This window comes from Mastacembelus armatus, chromosome 15 (assembly GCF_900324485.2).
Source record: "Mastacembelus armatus chromosome 15, fMasArm1.2, whole genome shotgun sequence".
NCBI lineage: Eukaryota > Metazoa > Chordata > Actinopteri > Synbranchiformes > Mastacembelidae > Mastacembelus > Mastacembelus armatus.
Genome location: NC_046647.1, coordinates 11,463,683 through 11,480,410, shown reverse-complemented (window position 1 = coordinate 11,480,410; position 16,728 = coordinate 11,463,683). Strand labels below are relative to the sequence as shown.

General features: G+C 36.6%; 1 protein-coding gene across 1 annotated transcript in view; it reads left to right on the top strand.

Moving 5' to 3' along the window:
• Positions 1 to 16,728, top strand: part of adgrb3 (adhesion G protein-coupled receptor B3) — a 101,758-nt gene that overhangs the window by 32,777 nt on the left and 52,253 nt on the right. The window contains exons 3-4 of the mRNA XM_026309982.1: positions 9,672 to 9,782; positions 12,294 to 12,455. Coding sequence (XP_026165767.1) covers positions 9,672 to 9,782; positions 12,294 to 12,455 — 273 coding nt within the window. The remainder of the gene's footprint in view (positions 1 to 9,671; positions 9,783 to 12,293; positions 12,456 to 16,728) is intronic.

Sequence of the window (16,728 nt, the reverse complement as noted above, 5' to 3'; positions counted from 1 at the left end):
ATTACTTTAAGAGTACTTAGCATCTCTTTGATATAGGGTTAGAAAAGTTTGACAAATAATACTGTGAATACATGCATTATACTTCAAAAGTACATTTTATGTTTGCCCAGATGGTACAGTTTAATATAGACGGTAAAACATACACTATATAACAAATTTTTGTAGCTGCAGCTATGGGTCTATTCATGTGACTCTTACAAAGACCTTTGATAAAGTTACCGCGAGAAATACTGAAAGAGACGTTTGACACAACCTACAATGAGCCAGATTTGAACACAGTATGTAGTCATACTGTGTGGTGAATTTTTTCTGCAACATTTTTGGTTTCCATATATTTTCAATTGGTTAAATCCCATGACTCTCAAACCGAATGCCCTACCTTCTCCTGGGACGGATTCCTCTCTCCTGTGTTCAGGTCAGTCTCTCTCAATGCTTTACAAAAGTCTAAATAAAGAAGAGAAAATACTACAGGTCAGATGACTGCTCACATTGCTTTACAAGAAGAACAATCCAAGAATGTGTACCTTTGTCAATAAAGACTCTTTTAGTATTAGATCCAGTAATAAAATTGATTACACAGTACACTGAATATTTATCCACAAAGACCATTTGCTCTTGTTTTTAGGTGGCTGTTTAGAGCCATTCTCAGTTAAACCAAAAACACATAATATTGTCTTAGTTAATTAGATTTAAGCTGAAGCTATTGGTCAACTGGTGTATTTAAAAGACTTTAATTTCAAAAACAGACCAGATATGTCATTTTGCAAAAACGCCCAAACATAGTATGGAACATTGGTTTAAAATTAAACTAAATTTAAATATCCATTTGATCCATTTAAATGAACAAAAGTGTCTGCTTGGTTATAAAAACACAAACTACAAAACCAGTGCAGCCATGCATGGCTTCAAAACTTTTAATAACTGTGATGGTTGTCATGTACCCAGACTCAGCATCAGAATCCATTAAATAAAAATCCTATTGCGCTGCTGTTGTGCTCTTGTCTGAGGATATTTCAGCATTGCCACTCTGTCCTTGTAATTATATTAGAAAGCATATTTGCTTTAACATGAGCTTAGCCAATGAGCCAAGACAGGGCATGTTGCAGGCATCTTCCTCATGACTAACTTGCATATGACACAATGTTCCCTGTGCTGATAGATGCATGGTGGCAGTCTGAAGCAGTGGGTTTTACCACTGCAAAAGGAACAGACATGATTGGTGCTGTGGAAAAGCTGACAGCATGAATTATGAAAGTCTCATTAGGGGCTGTTGGAAATGATTTATCTTGCTATGAAATATGGTCATTCGACCACATTTGCCTCCATGGTTACAGAGTCCATATTGTGTTTTGGTCTTTTAATTTCTTAGGTGTATCATTTTCCATTTATTAGTGAGGAATTTCTATGGATGCCAAACCATGACTCTATTAAATCGAAGGTCACAGCTTGGTATGCCAAGCAAAATGGCACAGAAAAGGACAAGGTATGCTCTTTGAAAATTGGCTGCAGTCGCAAAGGTGCTAAAAAATGTGTCATGTTTCTCACTTGACAGATGCATTGCTTGGCATGGTGGCGTTGAGCTTGGCAATGTGAGTGACTGCCAGGTCATCTAGTGGGGTTGTGTGTTTCTATATTGATGCCAAGAGCTGCTTCCATAGTTGTCCAGTGTCCCTTAGCAAGAGCTTTGTAGTAAAGAATACCTCAAAGGACAATTATGCAAATTTATAACTGTATATTAAGATCATATCCCGTGGTCAAAAAAAAAAAAAAAAAAAAGAAAAAAAAAAAATCTCTTGTTGTAAGGTCCTTGGCCAAAACATACAAAAGAATGTTTCATTAAATACTTTAAGCATCAGAATAGTGCTCAGTATTTCACACAGTGTATGTGATGTTTCCATACATGACTTCTTTCTGAAATGGTTTCATTAGTAATCCGCTTCCATCCTTGTTTCTGTCAGTGCACAGTAGTCCTTTCACTTGTGTCCCTGCAGCAGCCCCACTTTTAGTCACGGGTGGTTCAGCAGTGTCGCTTTTTGAAAACCCTGGTGATTTTGCAAGTTATAAGCTGCAATCTTGGCATTGCTTTCACTTTAAAATGCTCCATAGGCGGATCCATTTTCTGATAGCATCATGCAGCTGAACCGAAAGCACGACACGTTGCTCACATTATCATGCAGAGGGTACATCTGTGTGAAAACCCAGAATAGAAGGGAAGGAAATGAGTATCTTAATTTGTTGCTGTTGTTTTGAAATGTCCCCTCTAATTTAAACAAAAATTGAAGTTGACTTTCTGGAGACTGATAAGCAAGAAATTCTTTACAACCAAAGTAACGTAAATGATGCACTTGATTCCTCTGCTGGCAGTTTATTACAGTGTAATGTTTAGACTGTGAAATATGCAGCTAAACTGTGTGGCTGTTGACAGACCAAAGATTTAATTTATACGTGTTTGGATGAGTTGAAATGATATGAAAACAGACTGCTGTTCCCTGAAGTGTATGGAAAAGAAGAGGCATGATCTGCTCATGGCACCCAGCAACAGGGCTTCCTGATCCAGTGCTTTGATAACGTCAGAGCTCCATCTAGGTTGCTTTGTGAGGTACTGCTCAATAGCCTTGTGATTTAGCATCGTGCTGTAAATTATCAATGCAATCTCCAGTAGCCACTCATTTGCCTACACATCAGTAATACAAAATATATCCTCTCTACTTAGAAGAGAGCGTATTCTGAGTTACTGTCTCATCATACTCACTCCATTTTAAGTCCACATGACTTTTCAATGAGGTGCAGTGGCAGTTGCACAGAATTCTAATTTGGCTTCACTCTAAGTCATTAGGAGAGTCAACAGGAAGCAAACAGATGGCAGAAGGAATATGATGGATAATTGTATGTCTCAGAGGACAATTTGTAATTTGTATCTGATTCTGTGCAACCCCCTCATTTTCTTAATGAAGGTCTAATTGAGTTTTTTAGATTGGCTCAAGCATATGGTTCCACCAATAGTGAAGGGTTTGTATAATAGTTGTATGGAGATACATGGAGGACACAGGATTAGATTTATAAGATTGTTTCTGCATGGGTGTGTGACTTGAAGGTTGGAGTAATATTTATGACTTTGTTTGGATGGGGAAGTTTATATATGAGCAAATATATTTTGCATCTTCATTACATCATAATCATCATCACTATCATCACATTTATTATTATTTTTAACACTGAAAAGTAGTTTATCCAGTTTTTTGTAAAACACTGATACTTTGGAGAAAATAAAAATGTACTGTCCTGCCTCTAAAATGTTGTAATAAAACACAATACTAGAATCTGTACTTTACTCTACTGTACTGTACTTTCCTAAATGTGTACTTGATGTTTTTTATTTAATGTATTTTTTTATGTAATCCAATGTAACATGTAATGAATTATTTTCTTTTTGCTTTCTGCTGTTAAATGTCTGTTATAACATTTCTTTCTCTCTCTCTATTGGATCATAATTGCTGTTAATTGCAACTGTTTTGTTTATTGTCTTGTAGAGAATCAAAACCAAGCAGAACAGACTTTCAACCATTTTTCTGTCTAGCTTTAATACGTACAGGAAACTAGCAAACAGACAAGTGATACTTGTACAAACGAGTTTGTAGAGCCTTAAATTATAGTAGAAGCAAGGTCAGTATTACTGTTTGTAAAGGTTAATGCTTTTTTTATACTTTGGCATATTTTAATGTTTAAATATATTTTCTCTGTAACTCATCACAAAAGGTTCAATATATCTAAAAACATATTTTAAGAACCATACAATCCAGAAATATCACACCATTTGGCCAAAGTTTTTTAGCCTCAGTAGCTCAGCTGTTGAGAAATGGATCAAAGGCAGACATGGGATAGGGAGGTATCCCTCTTCCTGGTCTGCATGGACTCTATGCTTGTCTCTATTTTGGGAACCTATACTCTTCAAAGTGCAGTGGTAATGAAGTGCCTCTCATTACGGGCTACATTTGTGACAGTCAGCCAGTCAGGCTGGAATGCATGGAGGGCAGTAAGCCCTGATAGAAGCTACTCGTAGGGGTTTCTCAGTAAAGGCTCATTTCATGCAAGGTTAGACACATCAGTCATCGGACTTGGGGTTGGCTTTTACTGCCTTTCTATAAAATTACACATGGAACGTGTCCACACAGTGAATATGAACCTAGAAATGAAATGTCCATTGAACTCTGTGGATGGTGTGATTACTGCCAGAGCTTAAGTTTTAAATTCTCTGCATGTACCATAGTCAATCAAAGACTCAGTGATGACAAAGGTCATGGACCCAGGGAACTTTCATTCTTTTTGATTGTGTGCCGAGTCTTTATTTGTTTATAATATGTACTGCATGTATTTAGTAGCAGGACATCAATTAAAACAAGTGTGAATATCTTTGTAAATATGGCCACTAATTAAGCTTGAAAGCATCAGTGTACTGCGATGGGTCAGAAAGGCTTTGAGCCCACCAAATCACGCTCTCATAAACAGTTTGGCTTGGACAGGAGAATACTGTCCAGCGCTATTCACGTTTGAACACCTTTGACAATCTGATGAAGGCCTGTGTGGGCTACAGCACATACAGTAACACTGCTGTCTCAAATTCTTCTGTTATAATATTCATTTATTGTCACCTGCTGAGGCCACAGCCCAATGGTGATGAGGCTATTGTGCCTGTATAGCCAGTAATTTGAGCAGACATTTTGGCCAAAGATGTTCATTGTTTTGGCTGCTCCACCGCTGCCATGGCTGTTTCTGTTTCTGAATGCAGTGCTGGCTTTACAAATAGATGCACCCCGGGAGATCAGCTTCCAAAGCTATTTGAAACAAAAGAGTTGTTTTCCTTTCCTTTTTAGAGCCGCCAGACATATCTCCTGGTAAGACCAACTTGCAAAGCAGCCTAACCCACGAGACTACCCTAACAGTCATTGCAGGTCCTTAAAAGTTGAGAGGAAAGTACCTTTGCTCAAAATATCCTAATCTAATTCCGCACCTCTTTATTACTCCCTTGATTTGTTGATAATTTCTGACAAGCAGGCAAAATGGTTGCCATTTTAAAGTGATGGCACAGCATGGTGACAGAAAGTAGTCTTTACTTGCATCTTTTTGCAGTTACTGGAAGTAATTGCAGGTTTGATGTTGCAAAGTGTTACTGAATGGTGTGTTAATTCTACTTCTCCCTTTAACAAATTATAAACTTTCAAAATGTGACACATGAGAAACAGGAAAACAGTGTATGCATTTTTGTGTGTTGCTGTAAAATACACTGCACAGATAAAATTATTTTGATGTCACTGTTTGACAATATATTCACAGCTCTGCATGCACAGCATAGAGAAGACAACCATTTTTTTTTTCCAGTGTGATGACAGCTTATGATAATAATGATGGCTTTTCACTTTGTTCTGTAACCACAGTACACTGTGACTTCATTCAATTATCTGCTCACTTCACTTACCTATATCACTGCTCTCTATCAGTTTTCAAGTCAAATTTTACCAGTGGTCCACAAATTTTGAGAAATTATCGGCCTCTGAGATAAAATGTGCTAATTCTTACATATTTTGATTACATGAACTAGAAAACCGGTGATAAAGATGCTGATTGGCTAAAGTTTTCAAGATATTTCCCGATAAAGATTTATAATTATCTATACACCGACAAGTATATTTGCCTACAAGTGAGCGGGCTGGCTGATGAACATGATGCCTCGTAACTTCTCGACAAAGTACAGTAGAAGTTACACAGCAATGGGACCAACCCACCCACAATTCAGCCAGTTTTTCATGAAAAAAAAAAGCATGAAAATGCTAAATGAAAGACCAATAAACTTACGATAAAAGTTATGTTGTTGGTACTAATAAAAAGATCAATTTATAATTAGTGTGGCACCATTCTCATTGCTATATCACATTTTGCAGAAAAGTTAAGGTGCATAATCACACACCCCAATCCTAATTTGGAATTATTTTGATGATGAAGCTGTGTCCTCGAAACTGGAGTCAATTAACACTCAGGACTTCTTTTTTTTTTTTTTTTTTTTTTAAATTAGTGACCCAATTCTGGTAAAATTTAACTACTTTCATTTCTGAGGCTTTCTCCTTGTAAACCAGTGTCATCACTAATTTCATGAATTTTCTACAATCTTTAACACTGGATATATATTACCTGAATAGTTGAGTCTTACACTTGAGTCTCCAAGACCTACAGGTTTAACTGTTCTTCAGAAGCTTTCTGCGTCATAGAGATCATTTGGATTTTTAAATACTGGAGCTGCTACAAAAAAAAAAAAAAAAATCTGCATGCCTTTGACCCATCGGCTATTGTCTGTTGTAGAAGTAAATGTGTTTATTGCTGATAATATAATGCTGATAACAAAGCCAGCTAAGCAATGCAATTCTGCATTTTATGTAAATGTATTTAATCCTCCACAATTCTGAAAAGCAACACTACTATTTCTCATTTTTGTCAATCCTACTAATTTTGTGGTCACTGCTACACCTGTAGAAATGTCATTCTAATTCTAGGCCCAAAATGCATGCTTTGTCAGGCATATGCCATCAAGGTTATGTGCATGCATAAAGTGAATGAATCACTCATTGCACAAAGCAAAGGAAGGAAGCTGGATTTCTCTGAATGTCACTGTCCCTCCTTTGTTGCTGAAGCATGATGGTTGATGGATAGCAATAAGCATTTTCTTTAATAAAGATTGTAGGACAGCACCTTATAAACATTAAACTTCATTTTAATGAGAAGTTCTGAACACTGGCCACACTTCAAAATGATGCTGTCTGAAATAGAAAAAAAAAAAATCTAAATAATGGCATGCTAAATATATCATCTGCACTTTCTGCCTTGTAAAACAGTGAAGACACATTGTTCATGTTGTTCTGAAAAATGACTGTTCCCTCCAGTTATTAAAATCCTGGTTTGTCTCCCATGTTTACCATTACATAGCCACGGGCTTGAAAACAATCCTAGCGGTTCAAATAAACCGTGGTGCTTATTTCTCAGTACTTTTCTGGTGTCATGTTTCAACATCCTGCTCTTTTCGAATCTACCTGAGGCTCTCTGAAACACAATGTTAGGACTAACATCTTCGCTTCATGGCGTCAAAAGAGACTCCAGTCTCACACACTGAAAAATTAGACTTCTTATGCACTAAATTACCAACTACTCTTTCTTTGTGTACCAACAGGTGAAGCTTTTTTAATAGCTTCTCCTCCCGACTGATTTAGATACAATTACTCAAACATCCGTCTTTAAACAGTGAATGTGTTAATGAAACACTTCTATTTAAAAATGTGCAAAGTCTGATTCATACAGTACGTCCTCTGTAATGACTGTTTGTCATGTAAGTATCCTACTGACATCACGCTTGATGACTTTTTTATAACCTCTTTCATGTTGCAATGCTTGTGTTGTATTGTTAATCATGAGCTTCTGAGAACAAGAATATATTAGTTGTGACTGACTTTAGGGCTAATGTCACAGTTTAACAGGCTGAGCTGATCAATGTTTTGCTCAGGCAAATCATTTTCAAAGATATGACAAAATTATGATCAATGCTTTGCAAAGCCAGTCACACTGATTAGCGTTTACAAAAGGACAATATAGAAATAACAGCCTCCAGGACCATGGCATGGAATACAAGACTCTAGAATGTCTATAATAATTTGTACACATTTTCAACCTTTTTTTATGCATTATTAACTTTGAATGTTATTGAAAGTAGAAGCATTAGAAGAAGCCACATAATTATGTAGGTAATGCTTCTATCCATCCAGTCCTGCTGAGTCAAGTGGCATGAAAGTGCAACTGTATGCTGCTGCCTGATAGCTTTTAGTGTTTAGTTTTATTTGTATAAATTCATCAAAAAAGCCGTGTGGCTTTATTTTTTTTTTGTATGACTTCCTACAAAGTACCAGACATTCAAGCTGCCTAAATCAAACAGCACTTTTATTCTGCCAAATGGAGAATTAGTTCATGATCCAAGACAGACAGCACAGGCATGAAGCATGAAACACAGGAAATAAAGTGTCAGAGTATCCACACTACAATAGTTAACCTTAAATGACTGAATGTTAGATCAGCTGCCTGCAGTTTGTCCAGCCATCAGTGTACCTGTGTGTTCTTTGTCCGGTACAGAGTTCACAGTGTGCTTTCTGCTTAATTTGAGCAAAACAGATGTGGACAAATCAGACAGAAAGACCTTTGAACACGCTTCTGACGCTCGTTACTTTGTGCAGTCAAGGTTCTAAAGATCCCAATCAGCATCAAAAGCCTGCGATGTTTGTTTCTACCTGGCGGCTTTCTATCCTTTCATTATAGCCTATTAATATTGTAATTTTTTATGCAAACACAAACACAGTTTTCTTGATGCGATACTGAGAAGCGATGTTGTTTGAATGCAGTTGAAAAATCAGCCACCTCTTAGTATTGATTTATTTATTTATTTTTCGTAATTCAATCATGGAACATGTTTGTTGATGTGATTTGGCTGAAGCCAAAAGTCTGATGAGTGGATCAAACAGCTGTCTTTTTTTGTAGTCAAGTGATTCATCATATTATTAGTCCAAAAATTTTACCTTTTGGTGGAACATGATGAGATGAGGTGACAGATTTTTTGCTCAAAGCCTCGCTGTGAGGGAGGTCAGTGTTTCTGAGCTTTTCCCCTCTGTTGCAGGGAACACAGGAAACTATATAAAAAAAGGATGATTTAAACATCTTCCCTATCAATGGCTGATGCATTGTATTGTCTGTTGTACTAACATAAAATATGTGTGAATATGCTGTTGATGCATCACCTGCATTGCCTATTTGCAAATGATATAATCACCTCATTAGGACCACTGCCAAAAGTAATGCTAGTTCTTTTTTAGTACAAGTACAGAGTTAAAAAAAAAAAAAAAACATTTGCATGAGCATAAATCATAAATCAGTATGATATAAATTTCGATTTACAGTGTGTCATTTCTACTCAAAACAGCTGATGCAAATTCTCAACTAACTGCAACACTGCTAGCATCACTTTTCTCAGTGTGGCTCAAAACATTGTACTCATTGTTCCTTTGTCTTGTTATGGGAAACAAAGAGGTCACGCATTGTAATGAACACAGCTCAGAATACATTTGTCTAATTTAAAAAAAAAAAAAAGGCTCACAATGTTTTGGACTGGCTCAACAAAAAAAATAATTATGACAATAAACCCTCAAAAATGACTACTGAGAAAACTGTGGATCAATAGCATGTTATGTCCCCCCTCCTCTGTGGCTTTCTGATGGCTTATACATTTTTACTTTCATTTTGTTTCCTTTTCTTTTTGGGGTGTGCAGGAGGGTGGGAGGGAGGGAGCTGGTCTGCTGAAGTGTTATAGTCTTAAAAAAACTGATGTGAGTTTATTTGCATGTTTGCTATGTGTCTACGCTGTGCTTTCAAGCTCAATTAATACTTCCAACTCACCCCTATAAATTCGTTGCATTGTTCTATGCCCTAGCATAAAGAACAAATTAAATACAAACTTGTGTGGTCTTTGTTTCTAGCCATGTACTGCAGTTGCTTCAAATATCCTGAAAAAACAGTATGTAATAAGCTTTTGTTCTCAGAAGATCATGTTTAAGCCTAGCTTTCATATGAACCTCTATTTTGTCCCATAGAATATGGAATGATCGGAGAGCATACAGTAAAAAGTCAGCGGCCAAGATCAGTTCATGACACAAAGGCCCTGCAGGAGCAAGCTGAATCTGCTAAATTTATGGCACAAACTGGTAATACAATAGTTATGTTTCTTTACTTTATTTTGTTAACTAAACTTAATTTCATCATGCATGCTCTCTCTTGTACTGCACCTTTTTAAGTGGAAATGTTTTGTATTATTATTTTTTCTACTCATTCTCTATTGCTACATATGAACTAGGAAGATAAATTTCCCATTTCTCCATGAGTATTTACTTTGAATATAGAACATAATTGGGTTTTGTGGGTCTGTTTGTTTTACTGTCACATAGTGAGTTGGCAAGTGGATTACTCATGCACTATATTCAAAGAACATTAATTAAACAGCGGTTTTAAAACTAAGGCCCTGATCTGGTTAATCATTTTCTCCAAGGCATGATAAATTAAATGTAATTCGATGAATACCCACCCCTTCAGCCAAATATGAAACACATACTTGGCAAAAGTTGAACTGATAGATGCTGCCCTTAGAGATAAAATGAAGTGATATGTCTTAATTAAATGTAGCATCCAATGAATGAAAATACTCAAATTATCTAAATTCATAATGACATTTACTATTTAACATTTTAGCTTTTCTAATAAAATTAGAAAGCAATGGAATAAGTGACAGCAATATTAATTTTGCTTTCATTGTTTAGTTATTTTTCTTTATTAGATCTAGAAAGCACTTTTTTCCAGAGGGTGGGTTTAGATTTAGCTGCTATTGACATGTTTTTCTTATTTATTTTGATTTTTGGGAGATTTAGTTTTTTTTTTTTTTTTTCAATTTTTCATGTGTTGTTCCATTGAAATTGCTGTCATTGTTAAAAGACTCCTTCATTGCCATTTTAATTTGCAACACACCATACATACACATTGGCACTAACATATAATCATTAACACCGCGCCATATTACACACGCTGTAGGACTGTTGTTTCCCTGTCGAGTCACATCGCTGTGCTTTTCTGTTTCTCATTCTCACACAATTTACTCTCCCTGTATTGCCTCATTTAACAAATTGATCCACCTTTCAGAGTATTTTATGATCTGCAAAATTAAGGGCAGGGTTTAGATCCCTATTTGGCTGAATCTATGTGTCCTTGATACAGCATCCTAAGAAACTATTCTAAAGCACATTGTGCTTAAGACTCTAATATGATTTGATGATTTCCAGTGACATAAATGTATTCAGAGCTGCAATTGAAACAAGTCTTATTTGTATTAAATTATTCATTCACTGTATAAACCCTCAAAGAAAATACTTCACCTGAGGGCTTAACATAATCAAACATTAATTATTCGGTGACTACTCTGATGTAGGAATTTGATTGTCCACTCGCTTGTCACCAAATAATTTATTCTTTTTTTCATTTAGGCTACCATGGCTTTGGAAATCACCCCACTGCCTCATCATAATATACAACTTTATTTAGCATTTCATAGCTCTTTTGATATTAGATCATTGTAGACCATTAAGATTGAAAGGCACAGTCTTTATAAAGCTTTTTTCTTAATCTAAATCTCAAAAGAGATCTTAACATGAATAACTATGGTCCTTTTCCTTGCTAATCTGCTACAAATTGTAAATATGATTATTTAATGACAATATGTCTGCAATAATTTAACAACTTCAAAGTGCTGCTTGCCAAAACTTTAAAGACCTGGACCATAGAGGCTTAATCCATTGTCACTCTGTGGCTTGACTACCTGTTATGTTTGCTTCTGGGGACTCACAAAAGAAATTGTAATATATTGAAACAAAGTCTGCTTTGTGCCACAATCGTACCCATGAAAGAAAAAAAAAAAGCTATGATCTGCTGAATAAAATCAGCTAACTTTCTCATTTTCCTCTACCCCTGGGAGTTAACACTTAAGATGGATTTAAAAATGATTTGAAACTACCATCTAAAACACAGGATTTGCTTCACTGTTGTCAAGGAAACTACACAGTTTGCTGCAGTGCAAGGGAATTAATACCTCAGACCTCTTTCTGAACTAACACCCATTAAATTTCATTTTATTTTTTCAGATGTTGTCCTTTTTTGCATGAGACCATGTTTTTATGAAATTTTGTTTTCGTGTCTTGTAAATATATAATTGGGTTTCATTGACTTGCATGGAATATTTTTTTTAAGATGAGTTAAACAGTAACCCTATTGTCTGCTGTTGACCATATTTACACCTTCTCTGTGATCTTTGCATAAATGCACAGAATTGTTTGTAAATAGGCCAATTACACATCTCCTTAACTGTGTTTCATGCAACTACTTACAGTAATTGCAGACACAAAATATTTTATTGTGAAACAATAATCAGAATAAAACAAATAACTAGAAGAATTAAGATGCCAATTCAGTATTTATCAAAGATCACATAAAGGTAGTATGGATTGAATAATGGTGTTCCTAAAATTTTAAAGGCCCCACTTCACCCCAATGTGACATGTTGGCCCCTTCCCACTTTGCTCAAACCTGCCCACTTTGCCCCCCCCCCTGCTCCATTAGCCCTGCCCCAGGACCATATTGCTGCATTTAACTAGTGTCACCCTTCTCCCATACAGGTGAATCAGGTGCAGAGGAGTGGTCCCAGTGGAGCTCATGCTCTGTAACATGCGGTCAAGGGTCGCAGGTGCGAACAAGAACATGTGTCTCACCATACGGAACACACTGCAGCGGCCCTTTAAGAGAATCAAGGGTTTGCAATAACACTGCCCCTTGTCCAGGTAGTGTTAGTCGCAGATTCTTGACTACTAATGTCTTTTCTCATTTCTTGTTTATATGGGAGGAAATGTGCTATTGTGTTTTAACAAATTTCTCAATGTGTCTATTTAAGAATGTATTTTTTTAAATATTGCATTTATGATTATTATTATCAATAATCTGATAATTCTGATGTTAACTTGTTAATGTGTTTTTTTTTTTCATAAACATTTTCGCATTTCCCATTCCATATAATTGTAAGGCAATTCATCAGCATTGAAATGATTTAATGACATGTGGTTCTGCTTGGGGAGCGGTAGATACTGATATGTTGTCAGCTTCATTTCCTTGAAGGTCAGCCGTGCATTTTAAAATAGCTTGGCAGCATTTCTTCAAACACGCTGTAAGGCATTTCTTCCTCAACTCATGATGGCATGGCAAATGAGTCACTGGTAGTTAGGTATCAGCATCAGATGCTTTTCTTACTGGTGAATGCACTGCACTGATGTTTCCCTGTCTACATCTGGTAGGACAGCGTGTCGTTCTAAGCAAGTCACCATTATCCATTTTGAGATTGTTTGCACAGACAAATATGTTGATTTAGTAATGAGATTCTGAACTCATGTTTATTCAGAATATGTGATAGCACTGTGTAGTGCTTTTAAGAATGCATTGCAAACTCTTAAGTAATTAAGGCTGATCAAAATGGTGCAAGTTGCATCCTCTGACTTTCTGATCTATGATGTACTGTACTTTACTTCTAGATGTGACATGTCTAAGTGAGAAGTTGGCAGTTTTTAAAAGGGTTATTCTCTTTCTGTGCATGCACACTAAAAGCTAGAAAACGAATGGGTCATTTAGAAGAACAGTTTTCTAAATACCAGTCTTAGTATGACAGTTCCCTAGCCATATATTTTGAGTTCAGACACCATAAAAGCTCCTATTTCACAAGGAAAAAAACGACACAGCCCAATTCCAGGTTTAAGCATTAATTTGCATGAAGAATTATTATTAATTTAGAGCCACAACTTACTGAGCTGCCCATGTGAATTCATTATTGTCCTGGATTTATCTCAAGACCTGCAGACATTAGGCATTTGCTTATGGCTAATTGTGGATCCAGAACTTTCTTTTTATGTAGTATAGCAGAAAAACTTATCACCAAAAATAACTGGGCCATAAAACTCTGGGAAAATGCTAAAGCAATTTTAGCTACTCATAAGCAGAAAACTGTTAGAAGTTTTAATTTTTATAGAAAATAACAGAGGCAGAGTCTTTTTCATTTCTAAAATGGCACTATTCTTAATTTATAGTATTGTTCCATAGATTTTTAGTCTAGTATTAGACCACACCAAATGTACTGTAGTGCTGTATTGTTGTAAAATTAAATTACACGTAGTATCTGAAAGATGATGGTTTTTCTCTTCACTTACTTTTATTAAAAATCTAGCACTGAGTTCACCAAATTTATTTTTCCAAGCCATCCTAAAAATGCAGCTACTATAAAATTAACCTTACTTAGCTACAGTGGCAAACTGGTACAAAAAATAAATAAATAAATAAAAAATCCCACCTGGCATGGTGCCACGAAACAGTCAGTACCAAATATTCTGAAAGGCAGACTGATCGATCTGCTTTCTTAAAACTGTCTGTAGTAGATGGACACCACCAAAACAGAGCGTGCTGAAATTACAGACAAATCATTGCAGCCTAAAAAGAACCTTACCTTATAGTCACCATCAGTGAAAATCCACATCTTCTGTGAACAATGGTTTGGACGCTGCAGGGTGCAGATCAAGGACGCTGTTAGAAATTCTAGGCCTCCATACAAGTTGTGATGCTGTTCATCCAACACAATGAACCTGCCAAAATACATTTCTGCTTTGTGAAATATCCCCACTGAATGAATAGTTTCTCTTTACAACCCAACCAGCAGCACCCATGGCTTTTGCTTTTTTCTTTTGATTCCTAGTGCAGTTATGAAAGGAACACAGAAGGAAAACAATTCAATCTATAGGAATCCTGTGATTATTTGACATTTCTTCAGCAGAATTTACACACAGTGCTAGTGTTTATTGCCAATACAGTACAGAATTAATCTCTTCTTGCACAGTAGCACATAATAAAGCACACTGAGCTGGATTTCAGCATTTAGCATCATTGTGGAGTGAGTTAATATAAATTTACCTAATTTCTCATTTTATCAACCCACCACTCCCTTTCCTTAATAAAACACTAGAACACTTTAGGACTAAGTTACCATACACGATAAATACCAAACTAAATCAGTAAACAGATATAGCAAACATGATTAGGATTTTATTGCATCTACTTTCACATGTTAAACGTCCAAAGCAAATAGTGCAGCATTAGCTTACTTGTTGTGTTAATATTTATAAACATCTTGGAAACGCAGGACACATTTCACAGTGTTTGTTTGACAAGGTGCAGGATTAACGTAACTTAGGCTTCTCTGTCTTTCCATTATCAATATCAATCAGCGAGACACTACTATCTGTTTAAAGGCAGATAAATATATTTGCACACCACTGACAAGTGTCAAAAACACAAACACTCATACCTTTTTTTTGAAACGTGTCTGCTGCCTCTAGCTAGCTCAGCTCCTCAGCGTCAGGTACGCAACAAAACACTTTCCTGAGCATGCGCAGTCACGTCTACCTGACACCTCTCTACAGGAAATAAACGCAGCCGCGCATCTTTCACAATAAACTAGCTGTGCGCGTTACCTGTGACGTAACGTGTCACGCCTTGCGCAGTTATGTCTCTTTAATCTCCTGTACACATCTGTACACAACAGATCTGGGATGACAGCTTCATCAGACTGTGGCTATTGTTACTAGTGGTGTTGTCTTGTCATGGAGATTTATTGATAGTAATAATTATATAGAGTGTTTTGAGTGCTGCATATAAACTCAAATGCACTCAACAGCACAAAGATGCTACAGTACTTTAGATTTTGATTTAGGGAGGAATACTGTAAATTGATATAGTTCAGAAATATTGATTTCCCACAGATTAATCCAAGTTTTTATCTAGACATCTGCTCCTTAGAAACCTGGTCCACATGCAGACTGTGACTACTTGATAAGTAAACAGGCTCCACTAAAGTCCTAAAATCGCAGGCAAATAAAAGGCAAGTGCCAATAGCAAAATAAAATGATTTGACCCGTGTGTCAACCACCCCTGAAAAATAGGAATTTAGATGATAATTAAAATGTATATTGAGAACTTGTAAGAGTGTTGCTCATGTAGTTTTAAGCAGAAAAGAAAGATCATGATTTCACTTTCATCCCCAATAATAGTAGCACTTATTTAGTAAATGAGGTCCAGACATGCTGGTTGGCATTTTTACGTTGATTAAAACACTTGGACCTGTAGGCCATCTGAAGGACTCTGAAACCAGCTCGGATTACTGTATGAAGAAAAGAAGGCCTATTGCACTGCGAAAGCATTTTCAGGTACCATCGATCCTTTCTCTGCATTGTGCAAATATAAGCATTGTGGATAGTGTTGTTAGTGTCAGCTACCCCAAACAGCTCTGTGGCAAAAAGAGATGGAACTCTGCAACTGAATAATAAATACTGCACAGTGAGTACATTGCACACAAGAGGCAGGCTAACAAGCTAAAAAGTTAAAGCCTTCCTGGAATGATATGAGAAGACCAACCAAATCCCAGTTTAACACAAACTGATAAAAACCTTTTTTTGGCAAATGCATTTGCTTTGGCCACCATCTTCCACTGGTCGTAGAATTTGACCTCTCACAGCACAATGAGATTGCTTATGGCCATCCCTGTAAATCATGGCCACAGTTCAGAGAAAAAACACACAAAGAAGTGAAATCCTATCCCAGAGTTTCGAGCTGTGGTGACTACCTGCTTTGAAGTCAAATTTTCAAAGTAAATGCTTCAGCCATCACTTAGCTAAGAGCATCAAAGCAGTGCCTAGAGGCAGGGCCTGGGACAGACGGTAGCTCGCCTCATGGCAGACTGTCAGCTTCATCCCAAGTACCGGTTACTCTACAATTGATCCTGAGATCCAACTGTTGTGCTGCAGGAACTTTAAGCCTCTGCACATGCTGTGGATAGTGATCTCGCTGAGGAAGATATGAATATATATGCACTGCAACAGCCACGTTGACCTGTTATTCCTTTTGCAGTTGTAAGCGTGTCAAGGAAACAAGGATTTCGTAGAGCTGTGTTTTGTGCATGACAGTATGTACAGTACAGTATGTAGTAAACACATACATAAAAGTGGGATTTGGGGTTTTAAATAC